The sequence below is a fragment of the Pelecanus crispus genome, chromosome 5 (genome assembly GCF_030463565.1).
Source record: "Pelecanus crispus isolate bPelCri1 chromosome 5, bPelCri1.pri, whole genome shotgun sequence".
Classification (NCBI taxonomy): Eukaryota; Metazoa; Chordata; class Aves; order Pelecaniformes; family Pelecanidae; genus Pelecanus; species Pelecanus crispus.
In genome coordinates, this window is record NC_134647.1 from 19306015 (window position 1) to 19333811 (window position 27797).

A 27797-nucleotide genomic window follows, 5' to 3' on the forward strand; every position below is an offset into this window, starting at 1 on the left:
TGGTTGCAATTGCATGAGCATGTCATGGGTGCTAGCCACGAGAGCTAGGATGGGAGGGGCGTGACAGCACACAGTCTAGCTAGAGTACCTTCAAGGTAGTTTTGCCTTGGGGGCATATAGCTCGAGGGAGGTGTCCTAGCCAGTGCAGAATGGAGATCTTCCTTAGTGTAATGTGCTGCTTGACAGCATAAGAAGGGGTTTCCGGCTTTGCAGCTGAGTGTGGCATACAGGCCAGCCCACGGGGTCTGGGCAGCCACATGGAAAGTATTAATTTCCTCACTGAAGTGCCCAGCTGAACTGCCTTCTGCAGCCACTCTGTGGCACAGCAGGAATAAAAATTAGGTGTTTCACACTGGGACAGGACAGTACCTGAGAATGAGAGCCATCTTGCAGGTGGTGGGTGTCTTGCATCTTCTTTAATTCTTTTCTTCTCCCTTAGGCTGGACTTCATCTATGACCTTTTTGAAAGAGTCTGCAGTCGTTGCAGTGAAGAGACACTGAAGATGGGCACCCAGAGGCGCAGACCGACTGTCAGTTCCCAGTTCAGGGTAGGATGTTTTCCAAGAGAGCAGCAGGCTTCTGGGGAGGAGCAGATGGGTAAAGCAAGGCTTGCAGCCAAGAGGAGTCATTCATCCTTGTTTTGTGTCCAGCACTGAAAATGTGCAGGAATGTTGTCGTGCTAAAAAAAGACAGTGCCACTGCCCCAAGGATTTCTGTCTGGTGTAAAGTCTGAGATGCTAAGACTGAGCAGGGTGGCAGAGGAAAAGAATACTTTGCTAAGTATATGAAGTTCTTGAGGTTCTTTGGTCTTTCATGTTGGTTTGGTGTTTCGGCTAAGTGTATGTGTCCTTTTAAGCTACATCTTTTACAGGTATAGTGGCAATTCCAATAAAATCTTTTTGGGGGGACCTTGCAGGTATGAATCTCACCCCCCTAGATTGTCTGCAAACCTTCTGTGAGTTTCACAGTTTTAGTTTTATGTATTTAAAGTTTGAGACACTTCTAAAAATAACTCGCATCAGCTATACAGCTCTGAGAACAAGGATGACCATGTAAGCAGTGTTAGAGTAAAACAACTGTGTGGGTATATTTTGGACAGTAAGGATCTCCTGGGTTGTTGAAGTTTTGGTAGGCAGAGTCAAAGGAGTTGGGAATGGGAGGACTGCATGAAGACCCTTTTGCATCAAATGTAGCTCCTTTCCTTCCTGCAGTGCCTGATCCTCTGGGTTTTGTCTTGCTGTTTTTTAGGATTCTCTCCATTCCCTGATGGCCACGCTTAGTACTTCCAACCCATTCTTCATCCGCTGCATTAAACCAAATACTGAAAAGGCAAGTCTGTCTTCTAGCAAAATGTCTGCATGCGACACAGGCCTTCATGAGCACTGACTTGCACAAACGCCTGACACGTGCCTCTATCAGGGTCCAAACTGAGGATAAGAGCAGTTCCCCCTCACCTTCCCTTTTTCCTTCTAGATGTTTTACAGTTGAGGAAAAATACACCCTCCTCCTGGTAATCAGATGAAAAGACTGCATGCTGAGTATGATATGATATAGCCATTCCCACCTCTTTCTGTGCTTATGAAGCCTGGAAGATGAACCAGGTTTGTGCAGAAACCACAGCTATGGTAAAAGAAGCAATCGCTCCCATTTGTGGTGTCTGTAGACAATTTGTTCTGGAATGCAGGGCTTGTGCGGTAGGAAGTGTCTCCTGCAGATCCCTGGCTCTGAGGCAGAAGAGGTGGATGCTTCATGAGCAAGTCACAGTGCTTAGAGACAGCCTAGCTCTCACTTATATTGTGAACTGTGATGGGAGGATATGCTGCTAACTAGATTGGGTGGGGAGTTCTGAACTGATCATTTTCTTCATGTGTTTTGAAACTGTGTATGACATGGCAGAGGAAAGCCTGATGAGGGTTTTATGCCAGAAAAGAATTCTGCAGTTTGTCTCCAGTTTGACTGGAGAGACTGCAAAGAGAACTTGAGTCAGGGTTCTGCCTTTTGTATGTGTTAATGCATTATATCATTGCTTTACTGCCATGACCCAACTATGACAGTAGTCCGCAGAGTTTTTTTTTCCAGGATCTGCCCAACCCCCTTTCGTCCCTTTTTCTGCACCATGCAGTGTTGTGAGGTTGCTTTCCCCTTGACCCAAACTTCCCCCTTTTCACCTAGCATGCCCAAAGATGCAGGGCTGACTTTCTACAGAGAAATGGATCTACGGCCTGTGACTGTCTGTGCTTGGAGAAACAGTCACTGTTCATGTCAGCAAAGAAGCAATACCAAGATCAACACTTATTCTGTCTCTCTTCTTAATTGTTTTTGAATACCTGAATTATGTAGGCACCGAACCTTTTCAATCCAGATGTGGTGCTAAATCAGCTCCGGTACTCAGGGATGCTGGAGACAGTGAAAGTTCGGAGAGCAGGTTTCCCTATACGGCGCCTTTTCCAGGACTTTCTCAGCAGGTAATTGCCGTCATTGTACCACATCCTGTAACAGCCCCAAGGTATACAATTCTATATGTTTGTTGCCTCTATAACTGCTGTTACTGGTATTGATCAATTGTGGGATGTTTTTCTAACCATGCCCTTATGGCCCATATCATAGACTGATTTGGAAGTCCTTTTGGGACTTGCCTTTAGGGTAGAAGTCAGAAGGAAAAATAGCCAGATGGTCCATTTTAATTTTTTCTTTTTTTTCTTTTTTTTGTAGCTTTGCCACAGATTTCCTTGTGCAATTCTGTGAAACCCAGCTGGTCATAATATGTAAAAAGAAAATATCATACTTAAAACCTTTAATCTGGCAGGCTGAAGCAAATTTTAATGGACAGTATAGTTGATGATTAATATTGGAAAGAGTGTGTATTTCTTTTAATTAACTGCATCAAAAGGATTTCTTGAAGTTTAAGGCTAGAAGAGACCATTGAACATTGCTTCCTTTGTCTCTTGGAGCATTAAATGCCACCCCTATACTGAACAAAATAACTTGTGTGTGATGAAGGCACATGTTTCAGAAAGACAGTTGTTCTTTACTGAAAAATGCTGTTGAGTTTGTATTTTATTACTGGGATTGCAACAATAATTGCCAGTGTGGTAGGAACAGATAAAGGTTGGGGGATGGAAATTTCCAAATTGGAAGGCAAGCACGAAGAAGGGAGGTCCCAGAGGAAGAAGGACTAATGGGAGGAGGATAATTAGAGTTAAAAGATTGGGAGGAGGGGAGGGGGGCGGGTTACTGTCATACATAACCTCATGAGATTTTGTTTGGTTCTTAGGTACAAGATGCTTGTGAAGGGGCCAAGTTTCTCAGACAACAGCAAAGCTGTATGTGCAGGCTTTCTTCAGACCTATGACAGCAGCAAGAAAGAATGGCAGTTGGGTAAAACCAAGGTACTTCATCAGTGTGGGGCAGGGTATGGCTTTGTTCCAGCTGCAAGGGGATGCGATTGCATCTGGTGAGATTCAAGCCAGTAGAAAGGGCAAAAGTAGTGATGACCCTTTAAATACATTGGACTATGCCACTGACCTGTGGCATCTCAAGTATTTCCCGTATTATGTACCTAGAGATGTAGAAGGTTTTTTGATTTTGTCTGAACTCCTCCTCATTGACCAAGCCAGATTGATTTTGTTGTGTCCAATCCAATTTAAGAAGAACAAGCATAGGTATCAATGAGTGCCATTACCTCTTGCCTCTTGTGCCAGATATTTTGCTTTGCTTGGCTAACAGAAATTCTTGCAGGAGGCAGTGAGCTGCTGCTTGGTATATATCAAAACTGTGAATAGGTAGCTAGATGACCAGATGTGTGACAGCCTTCTGCTGTGGAAGCTCAGCTGATGGTTTGTGCAGTTAGCCCAGATGCTAGCATACATTTTCTAGGAAAAGGTATCCAAATGCTTCTCCCCACTTGCATAATTCAGATTTTGCTTCTGTTTTGGTGAATGTTTAACACCTCTCTTGCCTGGTATAGTCTGGATTTTTTTTTTTGCGGGGGGGGGGGGGGGGTGGGGGTGGGGGGGATGGGGGGTGGTTTTTTTTTCCTCCAGACATCCAGCTGGAAATGTACCATTATCTTTCATTTAATGGAGAGGGAGCTGGGTGTTTCAGTCTGAATTTTTTCAAGCTTTGAGACAGCTTCACACAGAAGTAGATGTGAGCATTGTGAGGTATATTGCTATAGAAATCTGGGAGTGGGAAACTGTCTCTATCACAACTTCCCACATACTCCAGTAAATTCTTCAAAGAATATTCCAAGATGGATCGTGTCCAGTGCAGACAGCATTTCTAACTAGTGGGTATGCAGTCCATATCCAGAGTAGGTGGTGGTCCATCAAAGCAACTTGTCTTGCATTTTTTGCCCTTAAGCCTTCAAAAAACTAATTAGAATATTTCCAGGGTCACAATGGAACTGGAAGTGATTCTAGTGAATATTCACATTTAATTTGTCCAGTAGATCAGATAATGGTATTTGTTGCTTTGAGCAATCATTTCTTAATGAGTGGATAGACAATAATGTTTCTTAGAGACCTCTCTCCCTGCTTCTTAGTGGAGTGGTGGTAGCCCAGTTGGTAGTCTGGGCTATGAAGTCTGTATGACAACCAAGGAAACCACTGGCCATTGCTGTGGGAAGGAAGTGTGTTAACCTGAAGTTTCTAAGGCCTTCCTTCACATGCGCCCACTGATGTTCAAGAAAGAAGGTTTTATCACTTAGCTGTATTTCCACTCTATGATTAAAGTGTTCCCCATCTTTGATTTGGGAATCTGGTGTCTCCTCACTGGTTCCTGCAAACCAGGAACGATTTCAGCCATTCTTGTCCCTAGATAACCCACACTGCTTGGGTGGCTGCCAGTCTCACAGCATTTTAGTGTTAAAGTCTGTGTGGAGTGTGTGTGTGTCGCAGAGCTGCTTGTGCCTGGGAAGCTTTAGAAAGGGGTGGTTAGAGCTGGTAAACATTGAGTTTGAACTTTCTTTCTAGCATGACGAGAGATGGAAGATTGCTGGGCTAGAGGAAGGGCAGCAGGGAAATGCATGTGAGGACCAAATTCATATGCATATACTCACCTTTTAGAGTATAAAAGGTTATGAGCTATATAGCTGGAGTCCAGGGACTACAACAGACTGACAACAAGCAGGAAATCCAGGCTGCTTGGAGCCCCTGGCAGCAATAGGATCCCTTTTCTCTTCAGTCCCTGTTGTGCATCCTGAAAGACTGAGTCCATCTGTCTGTTTTCACTCATTCCTTGACCTGCACAAACAAATTCTTTTGGAAAAACAATACAGGTGGTAAATTGTGGCAAACAAAATGTGTTTCTATTTTGCCAAAACACTGGATGTACTCTAATGTAATCTTTTTGAACAATTCTGTCCTATAAACTACAACTTGGCTGAAGAGCTGTATGCGGCATGTTGGCAAACAGCAGTCTCTCTGCTAGGGCACTGGTTGCTGAATATTGTGGGAAGAAAGAAATTATTAAGAATGGCAGTCTTTGTATTTCTTTATGACTGAGAAGGAAAATTGAAAGGAGTTGGGAAGCAGTTGAGCCATCTTGTTTGGTTGTAGAAGTTATTTTATATTCAGCATGGTTTGGATTAGAGATGTGTGTCCTGCTAGAGGGGAGCAGTTCTATTTACTCTAAAGAATATATCACTCCAAGGCTGTCCTGGCCTGTTCCACCCTTGCTGCCATGCTGAATGGCTGGCCAGCCCCTGGCTTCTCCAAGGTGCTGTCGCCATTGCCCTGCCATTTCATTCTTGAGATGAGTTGCTTGACATTTTCCCATGCTTAGATGGTGGCAAAGCCATTTCATTGCTCCCTTGGAGACCCCTCTTGCAACTCTGCTTTGTGACAGTGCCTCCAGAAAGCTTGGCCCTAGGAAAGCAGATGCCAAGGTGAGGCCAAGCACAGCAGTGGTGCTTCCTCGTAGTCCCTTCCCTGCTGCCTGTATCCAGCTGTTGTGTCTTGGTTTTGGATTACAGAGTGCTTTGTCTGCATTCATGTTTTAGTTGGTGCTAGGTAACACAGGCCTGGAATACTTCGGTTGATGAAGAAAAAAGTCCTAATTTTTCCAGAGGCTTTCAGGTAAGGGTGAAGTGAAGCTACCAGCTAAGGGGCACAGAATGTAGGTCATTGTCCTGCAGAGGAAGTCCCTTGTGTGCCCTTGCTGCCACCTGTGCTGCTACAGGTGCAGCTCTGGGTACCCAGGTAGCGATTCCCAGCACCAGGTGAGAACTAACCTTGGCTTATGGAGTCAGGAGTAGCTACTGAAAGGTGTGACAGGCCAGTGGGGATGTAACCTAGGAAGAAGTATAAGGGGTGGGTGAAGAGCAAAGCTTATAGAAGGGGGAATTCTTCCTGCAAAATGAATGGAAGGATAATTATATCCCTAGCAATTGTTTGGAGGAGGAAGGAAAAGACTCTGTGAATTAGTGCAGGGGATTGTGAAGCTTGGGAAAGGAAATGGGGGAGGAAGGGCAGGATGATCTTTGTGTTTTTCATTAAGAATAGAGCAGCTGCTGTGCTGGCAATTGTCAAATTAATGTTTATAAGAGATATTAATGTATATAAGGCAGGTTTTATCTGGTGGCATGGCAGAGATGAGGGCTTGGATGCAAACAAACAGGGTGATGATGGAAGAGCTTGTGCTAAGGTGCCCTTGTCTTCACTGGGGATGTGCTGGGATGGAGCAGCAGCTTTTGTGCCTCTTTCCTCAGTGCACCTGGCCCTCCTGCCATGCTTGCCCATACACCCAACACAGATTTCCTAAGGCTGTTTAACATAGTAATCCTTGCTGTTTGAAAGCATTCGTTTCCACATTTCAACCTGCTGTTTCTGCAGGGCCTGTTTGAAGGAGGAGGTTTCTGTATGTAGACTGTTTGGCATCCAGGTCACAGTGCCCCACTTCCTGCTTTCCCAGTGTTGTCCCCAAGAATCATATGATCCCACTTATGTACACATGGGTGCACACGCAGTTACATTTGTGTCTGCTGATCTACACGTAACCTTAACATGTTCCCTGTTGCACTGACGGTGCATGCAGGCATTGAGGTTGTGTGAGGAGCACTGTGGTTTAAAACTTGGCCAGTGTCTAATAGGAGCAGATATGATAGAAGTAACCTTGTATGTTTTGTTTAATCATTCCTTCCTCAGATGAAAGAGATCTTCTGTTTTCAGAAAGTGACTGTGAATTATGACAAAGAAATGGCCACCTTCCAAATTATTTCCACAAGGCATCAAAAATATTTCTGGATTTGAATACATTTTACTCTTCCTTGTCATCTACAGGAGTCTAAAAAAACCTCTCAAAATGCCAGTAGCTTATAACTAGATATTGTTATGTTATTTGAGATTAACCCCTCACTCTCGAGCATATATAGAAAACCCCTATGGGATTAGGGCTGGGTCTTGTTGAACTCTACATGCCTGAAAGTTAGTTTTCTTCCCCCTCCTTACTGCCACAGCAAAGTCTATGCTTGCTAGCGAAATACTGATGGACTGAATATTTTTGCAATTTGATGAAGATAATGGACTGAGACAGTGTTTTGCTGGTTGCATTCTTGAAATGGGTGACTGCTGCTTGGTTCTGGAATGTAATGGAAAGAGCAATCCCTGCCTCAAAGAAGTCTTTAAAAGATTGTTGAGTTGACAGAGGGAGTGGATGTACAACTTGCAGGGAAGGATGCCAGCTTCATGGTTGGCAGTACCTTGATAATGAACCTTCTTTTCAGTCTACCCATGGTTACTTAGTCATTACAAAACAGCTCACTTCTTAAGGCCATCTCAATGGAAATGGCTCCTGAGGAGAAATTCAAGTCCAGGGAGGCCACTGGCAATGGGTACTGACTCAGGGAGAGGTTTCAGTACGTGGTGGTCATTGCAGAGGCGAAAAAAGAGCCTCAGTAAGTAAGGAGGCCAAAAGCAGTAGTGGAAGGGAAGGCATACAGAGGCATAAGGGCAGGTAAGCGGGGAGGGGAAGAGTTTGTGCAGAACACTGGACTAAATGTTCAAATCTCGGGACATCTCTTTGGCCTCTCGGCATAGCCACATGGATCCAATAAATTTGTAAGGAGTTTTTACTGATTAATGTACTTCTGCAGATTGATGGGCGTCAGCTCACAGCCTGTGTTCACGGCAGTGCTTTAACAAGCGGGGCAGCGCTTTCCTAGCATAGTCCGTTCTGCTGCTGGCCCTGGCAGTGTTTTAGCCAATGTCAGGCAGCAGGTCACACGAGCATGGCCATATGGCAGTTGCTGCTGTGACTGCAGCTTGTATGGACATACCTTGGCCAACTTTAATGTAGGCTGAGTACTGCTAGCAGTGTACCCACAGCGCCGTGGAGCTCCATGCAGGCTGCAGTCCTTCTCAAAAAGCAAAGCATTTATTTCAGCAATTTGTGCTGAACTCTGTGCTAACATAATGCAAGCCAGCTGATTTAAAGTAGCTCAGATATGTCATCCCAATTCCTGTAAACATGCCCTTATCTTGCTTGCATCTCAGTCCTTCTGTCTCCAAGATAGCACGGTCATCCCTCACACAAGCATTTAGCACTGAGCAGACATTTGAAATACAGGTGATGGAAGATGCTTGAGAATTAAAATACTGGACACTGAAGTGCAATCAATAATACTTGGAGACCTCTCCCGTTGGGGCTCAGTTCCCCCTAATGCATGCTGCACTGCTGAACCTTTTCAGCAAGGAAGCATGCCCACCTCAGAGTTTCTGGAGGTTGGTGGAGGGCTTCAGCTTCCACCCGGAGCCAGTGGACTGGGGTGTGATCAGCTCTGCACCTCGTGAGGGTTTTTAGCTTTCAATTGTCTTCCATTATTAGGATTGCTGTTAAGATTGCTTCCTGGAGTCTAGAAATCTAAATGTTCCTCCCTTTCCTTGAAATGCGGAGGAGTTTCTTTGCAAAATATTTAATCACCCAAGTAGGTATCAGTGCCTGCTGCAGGGAGGTACTGGATTGTGCAGGGAAAGCTGTCAGCTGGGAAAGAGTTAAACACAGGCGCAAGCAGAGGCTCTCCTCCTGCTCCCTCCTCTTTCCCTCCTTCCTCTGCTCCCTCCCTCCCTCTCTTTTAAGTCTTGACCACAGAGTGAGGGAGGCGGGGGTTGGGCACAGAGTTTGGCTCAGGTCGCTGCAAAACTTTTTCCTGGTGCTCCGAGTCCGGGCACCCCGCGGCGAGGCGCCGAGGCTGGCGCGGGAGCGGCGGCAGCAGCGGCAGCAGCGGCAGCAGCGTCCGCGGCGCCCGGACCCGGAGCGCGCTCCGCGCTGGTCACCCGGGGATGAAATCTCCCGGCTCTCCCGGGGACTGACTTCTTTCCTCTCTTTGTGTTTATTGAAACTCCTCCCCGTGGCGTCAGGTTTTCCTGAAGGAAGCTCTTGAGCAGAAGCTGGAGAAGGATCGGGAAGAGGAGTTGAGGAAAGCAGCTATAGTCATCCGGGCCCACGTCTTGGGCTACATGGCAAGGTCAGTGCTGGGGGCTGCCCCACCATCCCTGTGCTTGCGTGCCTGGGTTGCCCCCACCCCCTGCTTTGCTCTCTAGTCCCCTCGCATCCCTCCCTTCTTCCCCTCCTGCATTCTAAGGGAGAGCTGCAGTATCTATCTGCCCTCCCTGCCGGCATCAGTTCTGCTGAAACCTTTGCCACCTCTTCTTCAATTCTGTGCACGCTTGCACCCTCCCTCAGCGTTGCTCAGCAGGCTTCTGCAGGGACCTCTGTACCCATTGCTCGCCTCCGATGACACCTTTTCCTTGCCTTCAGGGCTCTCCTGGCTGGGCCCCACTTACGCTTTGGGTCCCCTCCTTTTCCTTAGCCTATCAACTCCGTTTTCTGCTCCCCCTGCAAATTGCTTCTTCCTCACTTGCAGCTCTGCCTTTGCTCACCCTCTGTCCTCGCCCTGCCTGTTTGCCTCGTGATCTCCCTCTCCTTTTAATTAACTCTTCAGAATTGGTTTTTGGCCAGCTTTGCACCAGTAATCTCTTGCCGCTCCCTTTTGCACCTGACCAGGGGAGGGTTGGGAGAACCAACTGCAGACAAACCGCCCCTCCTCTGCCCCTCGCAGTCAGTGTAACAGCTGACTCCTTAATGGCTGTGGCATGCACACTTAATCCCAGTAAGATGCTCTTTCCTGGCTGGTTTCTGCTCCAGACACCTGTCAGTCAGGGGTATGAGGAGGTGAAATCCCTGGCCAGCAGAGCTGTTCCAGCAGGCACTCTTCTTAGAGCTCTAGTTATACCAGGTAGCTCATTTTGCGTTGGGATATGTGTGCAAGGGTTGTACCCTGCCTTGCCAATGTGGAATATCAGAAAAATACGCATTTGGTCTCAGGGGCTTTTATTCATTTATTTGTTTCCCTCTAGGAAGACAAATGAACTAGCTCTATTGTTTGTACATGAGATTGCAAGTTCTTTGTGTTAGGGCCTCTGCTCTATTTTACTTTGTGACTAGCATTTGGAGAGAGGGGCAGGGATTAGCACAGGAAAATTGATTTTTCTGGGAAACATCACTGCAGGCAAACTGGATTACTGCTTTTCTTGAGTTCCTGGGAAGGTAGCTGCTGCCCTGCAGGGCTGTGATGGAGACAGTGTTGCACTAGTGTTCCTCTTGGCTAGAAATCTTGTGGTCCTCCAGTCTCCACAGATCACAGTTCTTCATCCCACATGTTGCTCTTCTGAGTCTCATCTTTAAGAACAAGCTGTGCTTCTGCAGCCAGAGTGGAAATCCTTACAAGCAGCTGGAGATAACTGGACTTTGCAGGGGAGGAGAGCAGGGAGTGAGAAAAGAGCTAGGGAGGGAGACTGGAAAACTTTTCTGTGAAGAGTTTCCAGTTGCACTGCACCTGTATTGGAGGAGGTCCAGCAAGAGGGAGTTCATCTGGGCAAGTGGTGAATGGCCTGTGCAGAGTTGGGCAGAGGTCAGGAGTACCAGTGTGCACTGCCTTAAGCTTGATACCATTTCTGTTAGTCTTGCAAGGACAAGTGTATTTAAATTCATTTGGTCTCATGCAAAGTAGGCTGGCGAAGAAGGCTGTGTGTGCCACAGGAAGGATTTTACTGGCTTCTCCCCCTTTGTGAACTTGTTCTGTGAGCCTGGAGAACCAGTCTGAAGGGTGAGAATGTTTTCTTTGCTCTCATTCCCTGCAGCCTAGTATCTCTGACTGATCACTAAAATGTGTGACAACAAAATCAAGCCCATTCAAATGATCCCATTTTTTGTAGCTAATCTGTGGAACTCTGAGCTGCAGGTAACAGCTTCACCAGCTAAAATATGTGTAACTGTTCCCAGGCTTGCAGGATCCATGTACAAATTTGGCTGTGTCCCTGGATTCTGCAGGACTGTATTGCTCAGGGGAAAAGACAGTAAGAAATTATTCCATAGCCCTGTGTTCTCTAGTCCTTGGAGGCATAACTGCTAACAACAGCTCATCAACAGAATAATTAACTATATTCCAAATGCAGCATTGGGGCCTTGCAGCCACCCCACCTTCTCTTGTGATATATGGTCAGGATGTCTCCCAACTCCTCGGCACGGGCTGCAGGTTGAATTTCTTTGGCCAGTGCAAGAGGGCAAGTGGAAGGCTGAAAAACGGGAATGAAATTCACGGCCTGTGTGCAGCAATTCCAGCTGAAGAGCGTCTGCAAGCTTGGCTGTGGTCATGAGGAATGAGAGGGCACTTCAGCCTGGCAGATTAGCAGGCAGAGCCGGCCTGTAGCTGGGCAGGGCTTGGCACATGTTGCACTTGAGAGAGTTTTCTGGCAGATGCATTTTGTAAAAGTCAGAGTGCCCTTTTTGATGCACTTATATCTGCCTTGGCATAGGGCGTGTGTGCAGCTGTTCACACCCCATGTGCAGGGCACAGGCAGGACAGAGGGAGCAGGGGTGAGGGGACTGCAGCCCAGGAGCAATTAATCTAAAACCTCCCACTTCTTATGACCTCTTCCCTTTCCTCTTCTTTTCTCTGTGCTTCCTCCCTTTGACTTAATACTTATGGAAAAGAGCATGACCTCTGCACACTGCTGCTATTAGCATCCCTGTCCTGATTTTCTTCACTAGGCTGACGTATCTGATGTGCAGGGCGGTGGCAAGCTGTCAGCATGGGTCCCTGTTGCCATTTGAAGGAGGTTTGATTGCCAGGAAAGGGATTTTGAGGTGTGCCTTTTCCTCAGGGGGTTGCAGAAGGTCTGTGGGAAGGATATGTGAGAATACTGTGCTATTTCCAGCATGCTTTCTAGGACTGTAAGACCTCACAGGATTACTGTAGCCTGCTGGCCCAAGATCCTGTGTAACAGCCCCATAGAATTTCCCTCCGCAAATTCTAGTTTGGAGTAAAGAACGTTTTGATTTTAATAGTACCAATGACCATTTCCCTACAGCAAGATACTAAGGTGTCTATAAACATATTCAGTTACTTTAAAAAATGTCCGCTTATTTCCAGTCTGAATAGACTTCACCTTCAGATTCATTAAATCTTGTTATGTCCCCTGTTGGATAAATAGAAATGCCACCCAAAAATGTGGGTACTTTGACTGGGATCAAGCCTTTCCTTAGCCTTCTCTTTCTTAAGGTCATGGAGCAAGCGCTTTCTTTCTATAGGCCAGGATTTCTGGTTCCAATCCTGCCTCCTCAGAAATCACTTGAGGGTCTAACATTGTTCTTGAAATGGAGGTGGTAAGACTGAACACAGGATAAAAGTAGCAGTGCAGTCCCCTTCTACACAGTATTTCTGCTTGTAAGTGTAAGGATCCCAGTAGTATTTTTTTCTATAGCATTGTATTGGCAGTTTGTCTTCACCTGATGATCCCTGTGGCCCTTAAATCCTTTTTTTTGACCTGCTGCTTCCTAACGTAGTCCCACATTAGGTGTGTTTGGCCTTTGGTTCTTCAGTAGAAGGCCTTAAGTTTGGCTCTTTTGAACCGTTTAATGTTTGCTTGAATCTAGCTTACAAATTGATCCAGATTACTGTGTAATAGTAACCCTTTTGTTATTTGCCCAGTTTGTGTATCATGTACAAACTTCTACAGTGACTTTTTTTTTTCAGGTCCTTGATAAAAACATTCTGTAATGCAGAGGCAAGAACTGACTTTTCTAGAACTTCACTAGACTACAGAAATACTGAATGATGATTCTTTCCTTTTGGGGCCTTACCATGGTTTTTGGTTTTAAAGTACAGCAAAGTTGATTTTTGATATCATTATTGTTTAAGGAAAAATGTTGTGCAATATGTGTTTATGAGAGCCTGTTACAATGTTACATTCAGCAATCAATATTGTAGAATCACTGTGTTTCCCCCAAACCATATGAGATTAATGTGACCAGATCTATTTTTTGCCCCATTTTTTGCTTTTCCTGGAGTAATTTGCTTTTGACCACTTAAAAGATGGGGCAATATGGGACTTTGTTCTCAAGTAGTAAGGCCATTTGTATTTTTTTGTTATAATAAACCCATACTGAGTGATTATGCTAATTGCACAGTGAATGTGTGTGATGTGCAATGCAAGGAGACTTTGGGCCAGGGGACCTTTTTTTCCACATGCCAAATATACGTCCTTAATCCTCTGAGGGTCTTCATGAAAGTAGGTGCCCACGGAAACAAACCAGTGGTAGCTATAGGAGTGAGAACAGTGAGGAGAATATGATTTACAGGTAGTGGCAGTAGAGGAACAGAAATCATGTAATTTCTGAGCAATATTTTTCCAAATTCATTTTCCTGCGGATGTGGTAAGATTAGTCAATATACCAGGGCATGGGAAATGCAAAGCATGTATTGCTTCGTGATGCATAAGTGTCTGGTTCTGTTTTTAGGAAGAAGTATCAAAAGGTGCTAGCCAGTGTTGTTATAATCCAAAAGAACTACCGAGCATACTTCTGGAAGAAGAACCTGCTGCGACTGAAGGCCTCTGCAGTCACCCTGCAGAAGCACTGGCGTGGCCGCCTGGCTCGCAGCCTCTACCAGCACCTGCTGCAGCAGGAACTCAGGCGGAAGCAGGAAGTGGAGGAGAGAAGGAGGCAAGAAGAGGAAGAACAGATCAGAAGAGAGGAAGAGGAAAGACAATGGCAAGAAGAGGAGGAGCGTAGGAGGAAACAGGAAGAGGAAGAGGTGAAGGAAAGGTACAAGATGGTATCTTGCACTCATAGTTCCCTAGCACTAAAGCTGCTGAGGTGTAAAAGCAGGTCTGGGGCACTGGTATGATGGTAACACTAGAACAGTAATTGCACGAGACAGTGTCCCAAAGCCAGTGGGCAGAGTTGGGGTGGACTGTGGGCAGCTCAGAAAAGAAAAGCAGAGTAGAAAAAGAGTGTTCTGCTCCCTTTAGGAAAGCTAATTCTGGTGTATTTTTACCTCCATTTAGTGTTTTTTCTGCTTTGGAATGTACATGAAAGGAGGCAGTTTTACTGATTGGGCAGAGATGCATAATTTTCTCATTGCCTTTGCAATGGTAAAGGAAGTTTTATGTAGTCTTGCAAAATCTGGAGGGATTAGCAATGTGAGAAGGTACCAGAGTTCATGGGTCTTGGTGTGTCCAGTAAGCTGGGTCAGACAGCAGGATGGGCAGCGCACCTGTGCTGCTACAGCAGTTCTTACGCTCATGAGAATACGTCCTCTGCCTGTTCCTGCTGCTGTGTATCTCTCATCAGGGATACAGATGTGTCGAGAGATTGGGGGGGGAAAGGAAAAGCTAATATGACAAAAAGAGGCAGTCTGTGAGCAGTGACAGTATACCTATTGAGAATCCTGCACCTCATGCATCATTTACTGTTCACTCCATGGTTACCTGCATCCTATCCTTGATAATCTTTCATTTTAAGAAGCATAAAACTTCAACTACAAGATGATTATATAAGTTTGAACAAATAATCCTGTGATATTTTAAGTTTTTCATAAATAGTTGGTTATGTTTCTTATAAGCTTTTGTTAAGTACTTGTCCCGAAGTTGGATCTTGGCAGACCAAGATGTGTGACAAGCATCAGAAAATTCTAAGGTTAGAAAGCGTGTCACAAGGAAGAGATTGCCTTTGGTTTCGCTGGAGACAGTAGGGTGATGTATCTGCTGGGACAAGACATGGAGCCAGTGACACCAGTGATGAACAGTTTGGTCAAGGAATTCGTTGAACAACACTAAAGGCTCTATTTTATCAATGTCTCAATTTTCAACAACAGCCTCATCAGCAACATGGAGCTGTGCAAGTTCAGAGTGTCAGTAACTTGTTTGCAGATGTCAGATGCTACAGATGCTCTTTCAGGTCTAAAGTCCTCATTGTACTAAGTAGAGCTTGTCCCTACCTAGTTTCAGATAAAAGGACCTATTTAGCTTATTCATTCTAGTGTGTTTCTGCCCCTGCCCTCTAGTTCCCAGCTCATGAAAGATGTGTTGAACCCAGTATCATTGTAAAGAAGTGTCAGTGTTTCTGGGAATCAGGTGAACTGCTCATTTTGCTTTCGTTTTCTAGTTGATGTCAAATGGCTTCATTCAGAGTGAGTAGCCAAAAAGGTACTAGCAGACCAACTTGGCTAAATCCTGAACTTCCCTTTGACCTCAAAAATGAGGTGGAAGTCCACCGAAATTGCAGATTGGCTAATCTACTGAGAACAAGCAAAAAAAACCCAACACACATGCAGAGACAAAATGAGAAGGACTAAGATGTAAACTGAGCCATAACGAACTAAAAGTTGGCATGCAGTTATTGTGCATACACTGTTAGTAAAAAGGAGACATGGAGCAATTTGGTCTCCTGTTCAACAGGAAGAAAAAATTATAATGTTGAGAAAGCTGAGGTATTTGATGCTATTTTTATTTGTCTTCCCCAAAAGGCTTAGCTGTTGCACACTAAATACAGTTAGCACAAATGTGCAAGAATTCAGAACCTAGCAAGGAAATAAAAGGTTAGGGAATGCTCGGATAAATCAGATTACAAAGAAGTCATCCAGACTTAGTGAAATTAATGTCTGGGTTCTTCGAGAACTGGCTGAAGCAGTTTGAATCAGTAGCTATTTTCTTTCTCCTCCTTTGTGGATAGCCATGGAGTTTCCATAAAACTAGAAAATTCCAAACATAATGGCCCCCTTTTAAAATGGGAAAAGGAAAAATGAGGGAATTGTGGACCAGTCAGCCTAACCTCCATTTCAGGAAGATACTGAAACGATCCAACAGTTGTAAATGCTTGATAAAGGAGTTAAGAGCCAGTGTGGATTTCTGAAGAACAAACAGCATTAAAATTACCCGTTTCCTTCTGTGATAGCTTATGACATGCCTTGTGCATAGGGAGAAGCCATAGAGGGTGGGCAACTTGACTTTGGGTAGGTAGAGGGTAGGCAAGGGCTTTGACATGTTATGACAATGCTCTAGGACACTATAAGGAATGTGGTTTGGAAAAAACCTGGGAAACACCTGGGATTTATGGTTTTACTGCATTGTATTACTGCATTTGAATTAGTAAGCAATAGTAGTTTTTTGTTAAATAGGACAGAACTCTTGAATGAGATTCTTCCATGGTCTGTACTGGATATGATACTAGTGCAATGTTTTAATAAGAAGTTGGATGAGGAAATATGAGTATCCTTATTAAATTTGCAGATAAAACCATCTGGTGAAGGGCTGTAAATATATAGCTAGACAGGATTACAATTCCAATAATTCTGGCACATTAAAGAAATGGTCTGAAAAACATAGGATAACATTCAATACAGGCATATACAGATCTACAGTTAGGAATAATCAAATGCACAGAGAGAGAAGGAGGAATGCCTGCTTCAACAGCAGGAAGAAGGTCTGGAGGCTAAGTTGAGTATTAGTCACCAGTGTCTTGCTGTGTGAGACGAGAAAGCAAATGCTGTCTATAAACAAAATTGTTTCTGTAAGATGTGGGGTGATTCTTCCGTTCTGCTTAGCACTGGTAAGGCTTCAGTTGGAGTGCTGTCCCTAGTTTTGGGTATCACGTTTCAGGAAGAGTGTGGATCAGTTGGAGATTCATGGAAAGCAGCAAGAAATATCAGAGGTCTAAAAAATGTGAGGAACAGTTGCAGGAATTAGCGTGTAGATTGTAGGTGGTATTCCTGATTTGTTTTAAAATGTCTCTGCTTCTTGAACCCTTATATCATTTAAGGCAGTTGTTTAACTCATGACTACTGTTAGAGATCTTTCAGTAGAGTTGGAACCATCTGGATCTTGCTTATGTCAGCTTTCATTTATAAACATTTCCTGGAATTTTTTTTGAGCGAGCGAGAGAGTGAGCAAGAGAGAACTTTAAGGACTTTGTGACTTGGAACTGCAATTTAGAATTTGGCTGGGAAAAGCTGCAGGGCCTGGGAAATAAATATTGTTGCCCTCCTGTTCTGCTTGAGGTTGAATCATAGATTTGAAAGTTACCACTGCCAGTCTGAATTTAGCTGCACAGTGGTTGCTACAGGCAGGCTCTTCCATCCAGCCACGTCCTATCCCTTCTCCCTATGCCTGATCCTGGCATTTGTCTGTGGTTCAGTTGTTTGTAGCATCCTCGCTATGGAGAAACTGGCCGTAGTGACAGCTTTCCCTTGGAGTACAACCTTTTTGATCTGAGTGGAGATACAGCACCATGGGATAGTTTTTTTTCCTCTACTCGTGTTTACTAACAAACTCTGACTCTTACAGCCTTTACTAGTAAACTAGGTTTTGCATGCCACTGAGAAGTTATGCAAGTTGGAGTACCCAGGTCTTCAGAATTGAAAGTCCTCAGCTTAGTTATTTAACAAAGTACAAAAATTTGATAACTTTTGGGGGGCTTTAATATGGTAAAAGCAAAACAAAACACAAATTCAGTGCTGGTATTGCATTAATTCTGTTCTCTTTTTAAAAAAAAACAAAGCACAGTTTCCTGATATCTGTAAGTTATGCATGTACAACCTAATTTAATATCCATGGATGTAAAGTGCTTCAGAAGATTCTGTTTACATTTATCATGAGTCTAACTGATCTGCCTTTCTGTCACTGTTTCCAATGTCATTTCTAGTGCGTTCCAACTAATCCAATTTCCTGATTGATCTGAAAGTTAAGTGTGTGGGGAAAATCTCTTGTATCCACAAAGGTCATGCCAACCACAGAGAATTGGATTTTTACTAAATTACAAAAGCTTTTAAATCAGTCTTAGAACAGGTACCTTATTTTAACCTTATCCATGGAGGGATGATGTGTCCATGTAATTCTAAAAGCCTCATGTAGGAGAACTGGGTCTGTCTCTGATTATCATGTCTTGTTTTTTAACAGAGAAAAGGAGGAACTGAATGCACTACTCCAGGTGGCTCAGGTAAGTTTAACAGTTATTCTTTTCATATGTCTTCTCGGACGGAGTATCTGTGAAGGGGCCTTCATTGCCTACACTTCGCCTGGAGCGAATACTGGTATTGTGGCAACACTATTTAAAAAATGGGCTTTGTTCACTCAAAACCTGCAGGTGTTTGCCTTTGGCAGAGGTGCATAGAGTTAACAAGGTGTTGTGGGCTTTTTTTTTTTCCAAAGGCTCATGTACCAGCTTGCATAGTTCCTATTTGAAAATTTCTGTATTGAACATGCAGCATCCTTTTTTTATCTCTGCTGCTTGAACTTATTACATGACCTTGTGATGTGCTACTCTGTGATACAGTCTGTTTTGCTGGATTGTTGCCTGTAACAACAGAAATAAGAGTGCAGAAGGCTGCTACCATGGCTAAAATAAACCCCTTGTAACTGATCTAATTGTTTGTTGGTACTTATATCAAAGAGCAGACCACCTACCCTGAGGTTTGTGAAAACAGCTGTGTATCTTCTTATTTCTTTTCCCAAACCACTTGTTCCCCGGTTTCAGGCCAGCTCTGTTCAGGAGAGACGACAGATTAGAGTATAAAAATGCATTTGTCCACAAGTCAGAGTCAAGTAGAGAACAAGCAACAGGGTAACTGTAAAGAAAACAAGGATTGTGGCTTAAATGGGCAAATTCATTGGCTGCATTGTCATACTCCAATCAGGAAGTACATTAAACCCTTTTGGAATTTATTTTTGCTTTTTCTTATGTGTGTATGTTTTCAACATCCTCTGTGGAGGGGAGGGTGGCTTTATCTTACAGCTAAACGTCAATGAAAGTTACCAGTATCTTCTGTCTTCTAATTATTGTGTATTTGCTAGAAATTTCCTGTTACTTCAGTGTGGAGAATAGAGGAAGACAGAGTCTTGCCACAGTCCATTCAGTGATGCTAAAGAATGCCAAGAAATCCTGGGCTGGGGTTGGAGTGGATACAGTCCTGCTTCATTGCAAATATCCCTTCCAGACCTAGATTCTGATGGTCAGACCCCCAACTCAGGAAGCAACGAAATCCCCAAATGTTTTAATGAATTTCTGGGAAATCTCCGGCTCTTAAGCAGGCTATGCATATATGTATTTGTATATAGTTGCTTTCTCCTATATGTATGTATGTATGTGAGATAGTTCTAAAAGAGAGGATGGACTTCCAGGACGCCTTTATCCAAATTGTAGTGTACAAAGGGCTGTAACATGAGCAGCAGATGGAGAGGCTCTTCTAAAAATTCACTGATCCCAGTGAGCTACTTTGTATGATTCAGAAAGGAGGTAGGCTGCTGGAAAAAAGGAGGTACCTGAAGATCGCATAGTTGTACCTTTAGCTTTTATGCCATGGATGATTGCAGATGCCAATCAGAAAAAGAGAGGATGCTTAGAGTCATCTTTTTGCAGATGGGAAGTACAAGGCAAGTACAGGAGGTAGGAAGAATGAAAGGTCCAGGCAAGGAATGCATACAGGTTGAAGAAACTGCTTTAACTCTATTATAAATTCTTTAAGGTGGAAGCAGTGAAGACTGAGGAGGTAGATATTCCCCTGCAAGAAGAAGAGAGACGTCAGATGGAGGAGATCTTAAGACTGGAGAAGGAGATTGAGAAGTTGCAGCAACAGAAAGAGGATCACATGTCTATCATCTGTGAAAACACCAGGAATGAAATCAATCGGCAGCGAGAGGAAGAGATCCAGAGGCTGGAAAAGGAGGCATCTAGGGTTGCCCAGGAATTCTTGGAGCTGCTGGATTTTGGCAATCTGGATGAAAGTGTGCAGAACTTAGAGCGCTCACTTTCTAGTGAGGGGACACTCAACATTGACTGTAGCCTGGTGGCACCACTAGCTGAAGAAGAAGTGGATGAGGGTTTTCATGCCGATGATGAAGGACAGCCAACTTCCAGTTTGGTGGTCTCGAATCAGCATGGCACAAGAAACAGCGATAACTACTCAGAGGAAGGTGTGGACACAAGCCTTTCACATCTCCAAAGGGAAGTGGGAGAGGTTGTCCCTGCTCCAGGACAACCTGTGGAAAGAACCACCAGCCCCAAGGAGCAGAGGGCCCTATCTGACCCAGCAGAAAGCATTTACAGAACTGTCTCAGATATGCAGAGGAGTAACAGTGGAGAGGTGGGAGAGCCGATTTACACTTCCCCCCCGGATGTGGAGTCTGACTATGACCATGAGGAGTTTGATGGCTGTGGAGATGCAGGTAGTGCCTCAGCTGAGCCCCTCAACGGTGAAGAAGGTCTGAGACACTCCCATGGTACCAGCCTGGACTCTAACCGTGGCAGCCTGGACTCGGTAAGAATCCCGCCCTTCACCTTTCCAGGCATTAGTATGACTTTGTTGATATTTATAACGTCCTTGCCTTCTTACTGTATGCCTGCTTGCTCTGGGTATTGTTACTAATATATAACTCTCTCTTACATCAGTGATCAGCTTGGAAAAAAAGGGAAGAGTCATAGATAGGCTGAAGGCCAGAGGGCTTATGACTGTCCAGTGTTAACTGGTACACAAGCTATCACATATGTACCTAGGCTATTTTAGATTGTTTCCATCACCATATATTAACATAACACCCTTTAGGAAGGTTGAAAGCAGGCAACCAGTACCTTGTAGGTATATGTTCTACCTTAGAGACATTTCACAGAAGTAGCCTGAGCTTCTAGTGGACAATCACAAGAGGAAATGGGAAGGGCTGGGGTTTGATTTTTTGTCCATCACTAAAATTTCTCTTGTTCTAGTCCTGTTACTGTTCAGAGTTGAGGGTTTATTTTCAGCCACCGTGTACGAGTTAAGCTATTCTAACGCTTGAAGAAATTACTGTGCTGATCCAGGCTGGGTGCTGGTGCACACAACCAAGACCACTGAACCTTTTCATTCCTATCGCAGGGACAATGACAGGGTAGTAAAGCTGGGCTATTAGCCTCGCACTTGAAGCATCTCAGCTGAGATCCCACACTAGGCTCTGGACTTCCTGAGTGCCCTGAGGCCAGTTGCTTAATAATGCAATGATAAATCCTCTTACAGAACAGGATGTCAGATAAGCCCACATAAGATTGTGGGGAGTTCAGGTGTGAAACCAATGACAGCCATAAAAATACTTCAGATAAATGATGTCCCTGAGAATAGAGACTTGAACTAAAACTAGAACTAAAAAATATCTTTTAGAAAATTATTGAGGTGTGAGGTTTTTTTTTTTAAGGAATTCAATTTACTTCCTTTGTTATTTTTTTCCAATGGCAGATTGTGACCCTTCTAAAAAAGTTGCATGATTTTTCCTGTTTGCATTTCCCTAATGTCATCTGCCAGCCATCAGAGATTTTTATGATGTGATCTGCTTGAGTAAAGGTACATTCTCTGTTGGCACGTACTCACAGATCACTGTCAGATAATCTTCAAGTCATGAATCATTCTGTCACAGCCTAGGCCAATTTCTACCATTCTTCTTAAAATGTAAATAGAAATGGAGGATTTTATTGGGCTCCTCAGTGAGGAAGACTCATGAAAAATCCGGTTGATACTATGTCATGGCATGCGCCACAGGAAGAGAGAACTGCAGCTGGATTAGGATCCCATCGGTAGCTGCTGATCCAAGAGTACCTGCTTTTTGAAACTTAATGGCAAGAGAGGAAGAATGAATGAGTGGAATGGGAATAAGACAAAAGAGGAGCTCAAAGGGGTCACAGAGAGAGGACAAAAGGGAAAAATGAAAAGAAGCAACATGCATCTGAGGAAGGAAAAGGTCTAAGGAGCTGCCTTCATTAGTGTTAAATTAATGAAGCCGATCAAAGGAAGTTGTATTTAAGGTAAAGGAAGTGATAGGGTAATTCGGGATTTCATGTGTGAAGTACTTTCTTATGGCTGAGGGCCATTATCTGGTTGGATAACAGGGATGAGTAAATACTGTACTATTTCAGTAATTTAGATCTTTGATTTTAGGGTTCAGTTATCCTGGAATGTGCATTTTTTTCCTAATCAACCCAAACCAAGGCCTTTCCTTTCTGGGGTTAGATTAGTGCTCCATCTTGTCCAGTACCTTGGCATGTCTGCCAAAAAAATCAGAAAAATCCTCAGAAATGAAAAATTCTCTCTTAATCCCATTAAATCAGATTTTGGACTGTGGTCTCTGCCTTGAACCATGAAGGTTTGTTACTGCAGGTAGCTGGAGTTTTCTAGGCATGTCCAGTGCTGAATGTCACTCTCCTTTCTGGTATGAAAATTCTGCGCTCTGGAGACTCTTGCTTTAGGCATTAATGGGTAAGCTGTCAAGCCTCTAGTTTCACTGTGTTGCTTTTTTTGTAAAAGGAGTATGTGTAGGTTTGCAATTTCTGGACATGTGACTTCTCTAGCCTTGTTACTTTGCTCCAGTTATCCTGTGACCAGGAGAACCGAAGTAGCCTGTATTTCTTCTTTTCTTTTTAGTTTCTGGACAGTGAAGAAGAAGTGGATGTTTACATTGATACAGATGAAGAGTTTTGTAATGGACGAGTCACGATCTTCAATGGCTCAGGACCACCCTATTTTCACAGCTATCTCTACATGAAGGGTAAGAGGCTTGAGCCAACACCATGGAAGGATGGAATCCAGGAAACCCACTTCCCTCTTCTCTTTCTCCAGAATCATTATCTTCATCTGCTCTTAGTTCTCTATTTACTCTCTTTTTTTTCTTCTTCTTCTTTTATTTAAAACAAGCAAATAAAACAGAAGAGCTAGGAGGTGGATGTCAGGGAATTAGACTGGATATCTTTGCCATGAGACCTAGTTGTGCCCACTTGGTATGGGCTTAGATGACTCTTTCTGAGCTACGAAACTGAAGACAATACAGAAATATTTGAGTAGTGCATATATTTCTGTATTTTCTGTTCATTTCACTAGTTTGTTCTGTTTTTCCTCTGTCCAAACTTAAACATAACCTTGTTTCTCTCCCTCAGCTCTTCTGTTTCATGTTAGGAACTGAAGTGGCAACTAAGTGCCCATGAAGCAGGATCAGAATGAAAACATGGCCCTTGTTGCAAGTCTGATGATATCTTGCTTCCTCACTTTGCAGGAGGTCTCATGAACCCATGGAGGCGGCGCTGGTGTGTTCTGAAGAATGAGGCCTTCATGTGGTTCCGCACCAAGCAAGAGGCACTGAAGTCAGGCTGGCTCTATAAAAAAGGTGGAGGCATGTCAACACTTTCACGACGCAACTGGAAACGCCGTTGGTTTGTGCTTCGAGAATCCAAGCTGATGTACTTTGAGAATGATAGTGAGGAAAAGCTGAAGGGGACAATTGATATCAGAAGGGCAAAGTGAGTGAAGAATAAATCCTTTTGATCCCTAGTATTTACTCTCTAAATCAATAATGACGCCAGTTTATTGGTCTACATGTCTCCCATAGGGCTAGGAGAATCAGAAACATAAGGGAAGGAAAAGACAATTAGAGCTTGTAGTTTTACTCTGGAGGGAGTCTGGAATTAGTTGATAGTTCTTTTTCCAGTCTTGCATTTCATAATCCGGCAGAAGCTCTTTCCAAGCCATCGATGGAGCCAGACCAGGAGGGGCTAATTAAGTACATACCCTGTGCATTCTCCCCTACCCTGACTCCATCTGTTTCCTGGCTTCTCCAGGCATTTCACAGAGGTGGTATGAAGCTCACAGCGGGATTTGAACTTGGCAGCATGTACTATGCCTTTTCCTGAGCCCTGAATGCTCTTTCTGCTGCCATAGCCAATTCCTTAGCTCCTGCTGTAAGAAAGGAGAGACTAGTCACCGATTAGCATCATGTGGGCCTGTAAAGTGCCAAAAAGAGCGGCACACCCCACTTTGTAAACAGCCCTCGATATAAACTTCCCTGTTATCTCTTCTTCCATCTAGTCTGCTGGTGTCTTGAAGAAAATCCATTTAACACCTTAAAGCTTTGCTTTTGTAGTAGATTCACTGTACAAATCTTTTTAAGGGAACCCTAAAAGTCTTAATGTGTATTAGAGGAATTTTGTATTTCTGTCGGAGTTACAAGCCATCTGAACCAGTAATTTCCCTTTTGTATGGTGAATGGTACGATGTGAAAAACATTGGCCAGGTGGAATTTATGCTTGTGAAAGGTTTTCAGTTTTGGCTCTTGTGATTTGCTGTGTTCCAGGGAGATTGTGGACATTCATGAAAAGGAGAATGCCTTGGACATTGTGACGGAAGACAGAGTTTATCACATTGTTGCAGAGTCACCAGAAGATGCCAGGTATAAGAGGGAGTTTTGTTAGGTTTGTTCATTCAGTGCAGGTCTGATCCAACTGCTCACGGGAGAGCCTGGGAAATATAATCAATTCCCTTTTGCTGGAGAAAAGAGGGGATTCACTCCAGAGTGTCATTTTGTGCTTACTGGGAGGTACCACACATGCTTTGGGGACTCCCTGTTGCAGCTACCAAGATGGTGGTTCAGCCTATCGGTCAGTCACAGGACTGCCACCTTCTTATGTGGCTGTGAGCATGCTGAATTCAAGGGTTACTTCAGAAGACACACAAAACCTTGATATAAACGGGAACATCTAATAGCTGATTTATTTATTAAATGCAATCTTGAATCAAACAAAAAGTCTATTCATGTTGTCTGTAAATGATTGCGAGAGCAGCTGGGTTTTATCCAGGAGACATAGAAAAGGCTGCAGCTTATCAGAGACTGTAGTGTCATCTGATAAAATCTTCCCAGTGCAAAGCAAACAAATGACTCATGTCCTTCCTTCTTGCTGTCCTGGCCAGGCAGTGGGAATCGGTTGTTTAAGGGCAGGTTGGACAACCTGTTCTGGCTATGCAAAGCCAAGTTAAGAGGTTACTGTCCCTAGATGCTCATCCCACTTTTCCCACTCTTACCAAGGCTTCTACTTTCTCAGGCCAGCCAGTGTAACTGTTTCTCTGATCTACTTTAATCTGATCCTGTGAAGTTATTTAGGGTCTGTTGTTATTTCATTTGGGTGTAGGTAGAGGAACTCTTCGAGAGTGCTTGGACACAAATAAATTAACAGACGTAGCCTAAAGAACAGCCACGTGACCAAGAAACAGGCAAAGTCAAAGGGCAGTGGCTGAAGAAACTGTAACTTCCTAACCCAGAACTTCCACCAACTGGAATAGGCAGGCCCTAAGATAACATTCCAGAATTGCTAGGGCAAATGTAAACCAAATGTGGCCTCTGTCAATGCCATATCAGTCTCTGTTCTAAGGGAGAAGAAAGCACCAACACTTGCACTAGCAAAGGGCAGATTAGGAGATGTTGTAGAGTATCCAATTTGAGAATCCTTCATGAAGTCTAGATGTTTGCTGATCTCACTGGAAGCTGCAGATAAGAATCTGCTTGTTCTGCAACAGAGATTAGCCTCCAGATATGTCTGTAACGAGAAGCCCTTTCACAGACCAATAACTCCAAATTAACTTATTAAAAAAAACATGACAACCATATGACTTTCAAGTTTATGAGCAGATCAGAGAGAGACTAGTTAAGAAGCCTTCCAGGCGTCTCTAGGACTCTAGTCCAGGAAGATTCCCAGCTGACCCAGTCTTTACAACTGCTGTATGCTTTTCTCAGTCTGCTGACACATGCTCCCTGGTGAGGCCACTGCCTGCTTACAGTTCCTTGAATAGCAAGTAGAAAACTGGATTTTGCGGGAGCAGCTGTCAGTGGGTTGGAGAACATGCACAGAATTTTCATGGATAAATAAGGAGGAAGGAAGACATTAGATTCTGGTATGATCAGCCCAAGAGATATTTTGTAGCATAGTCCTCAGGAAATTGTGAATGAAGAAATTTTCCCACAGGCAGCTTTCCAGGTTCCTTGATCATATTCTAGAGCTAGCTTCACTACCCAAATCTTAACTTTGAGTCTATTTTGATTGCCAGTGGTTGGTTTAATGTCCTGAGCCGAGTACACAGCGCTACAGTGCAGCAGCTGAGGGAAATGCAAGATGAACAGGCCAATCCAAAGAATGCTGTGGTAAGTTACTGTGCAACCAGTCTGTGGGCATGCTTAGAGCCATCTGTGTTTAACTATTTTGTGCATGTTTCTCCAGCACTTGCAGTACTGTAGTTCATGAGCAGTATAAGAAAGTTGGATGATGATTATAAAGTGTAACAGCAAAGCTGATAGAAAAGAGGGTAAGCAGTGGGGAACATAGTCGTTGTGGTGGGTGGCTCAGCTTGATCACCAATGGCCCTTCTCTTTGCTTTGGAGGGGAGAGGGGGGTTGACTCATGCAGACAAAATGTCTTTGGATGGGATTATGGGACTAGTCTGGGTCACAGTTATTCCAGACAGAAGACACGCAGTTGGGAAGAATAGGGTATTTATGTGTTTTGCTAGTACTGAGATGTGGAGGCAGAGGTTATTTTAGACCTTCATAATGATCTCTGGAAATTCGTAGCTCTTTTTTCTCCAGTCCTGTGGAACCCTTGCACATCTTCTCATGCTGTTTAGGGAGCAGAGATGACTCACTTGTGTTTTTCTCATATGTTCATTTCTACTCAAGCTATTGGAATTCAGAAGAATGTTTTCCGTTCCAATCCTGTTCACGAAGGAGAATGTCTGTAATTTAAGATGCAAGCAATTCCTGTTATCTGTATCTCTCTCACTGTACAGGGAACCCTGGATGTTGGGCTTATTGACTCTGTCTGTGCCTCAGACAATCCTGATAGGTAGGTACAGCAATCTCACCATCTCTTAGATTGTAAACTCTCTGACCTATTTTTGTGGGTAGGTGCAGGTTCTGGTTGGGGTTTGCATTTGTTTAAACTCATAAGAATTTATCTCCAAACAAATCAACTCAGCTTAAGTCTTCAGGTTGTTTCAAGCTATGTCACTTCACCAGCCATGAAGTTCACCAGTGTGTTTTCTTTGAGTGAAAGTTTAGATACTCTGTTCCATCATAAAAGTGGGAACAGCATAATCTCAATGTCAAGAAATTACAGTCTTAACTATTATGAACACTGAATAAAAATGTCCAGCAAAAGCAGCACTTCCAGTTTTTCAACAGTGTAATTTCAAATTGGTCTTGTAAATTTAGGGAAAAAAAACCATTGTGGAAGAATAATGGATGAATTTAAAAGTCTGTACTCTTCTTGAAATCTTTGCAATGCAACAGAGCACAGACCTTTAGTTCACAGATTGGTTAGTTTCAGAGAAGAGATTATGGGACATTTCATATCACTTTACGTTAACATTTAATTATTTCCTACAGTGCTAACAGGTTCAGCCAGGGCAAAGCTTCTTACTACAGTGCTGAAGTAAAATGTTAGCTATTAAGTTATTTACCTCTGTGGTCTGTTTTTTTCTCACACAGGTTGCCAGGACTTCGGGGTTACTAGTTTGGCAAATGCATATCTTGGTAGCAAACGAAGGTTTCGTTGATCAAAATATTTTAGCGAGTTCTCAGCCTGGACTCCTCATAGTTAATCTGCGTCCCAGTAAAAACCTAGGCACAAATAGTAAGCTGAAGAGTCAAAATTTGTTCATGCATCTGCTGAGATAGACTCTTCTAGAGTAC

The 27797-nt window shown here is 43.7% G+C and overlaps 1 protein-coding gene across 1 annotated transcript in view; it reads left to right on the forward strand.

Annotated features, from left to right (window-relative positions):
• The window catches only part of LOC104032025 (unconventional myosin-X), an 87172-nt gene that overhangs the window by 45158 nt on the left and 14217 nt on the right, over positions 1 to 27797 (forward strand). Inside the window, exons 18-30 of the mRNA XM_075710411.1 lie at positions 440 to 548; positions 1249 to 1329; positions 2341 to 2465; positions 3275 to 3389; positions 9357 to 9463; positions 13798 to 14103; positions 18234 to 18273; positions 19799 to 20590; positions 22715 to 22838; positions 23340 to 23583; positions 24414 to 24509; positions 26159 to 26252; positions 26894 to 26949. Of these exons, the coding sequence (XP_075566526.1) occupies positions 440 to 548; positions 1249 to 1329; positions 2341 to 2465; positions 3275 to 3389; positions 9357 to 9463; positions 13798 to 14103; positions 18234 to 18273; positions 19799 to 20590; positions 22715 to 22838; positions 23340 to 23583; positions 24414 to 24509; positions 26159 to 26252; positions 26894 to 26949 (2289 nt within the window). The remainder of the gene's footprint in view (positions 1 to 439; positions 549 to 1248; positions 1330 to 2340; positions 2466 to 3274; positions 3390 to 9356; positions 9464 to 13797; positions 14104 to 18233; positions 18274 to 19798; positions 20591 to 22714; positions 22839 to 23339; positions 23584 to 24413; positions 24510 to 26158; positions 26253 to 26893; positions 26950 to 27797) is intronic.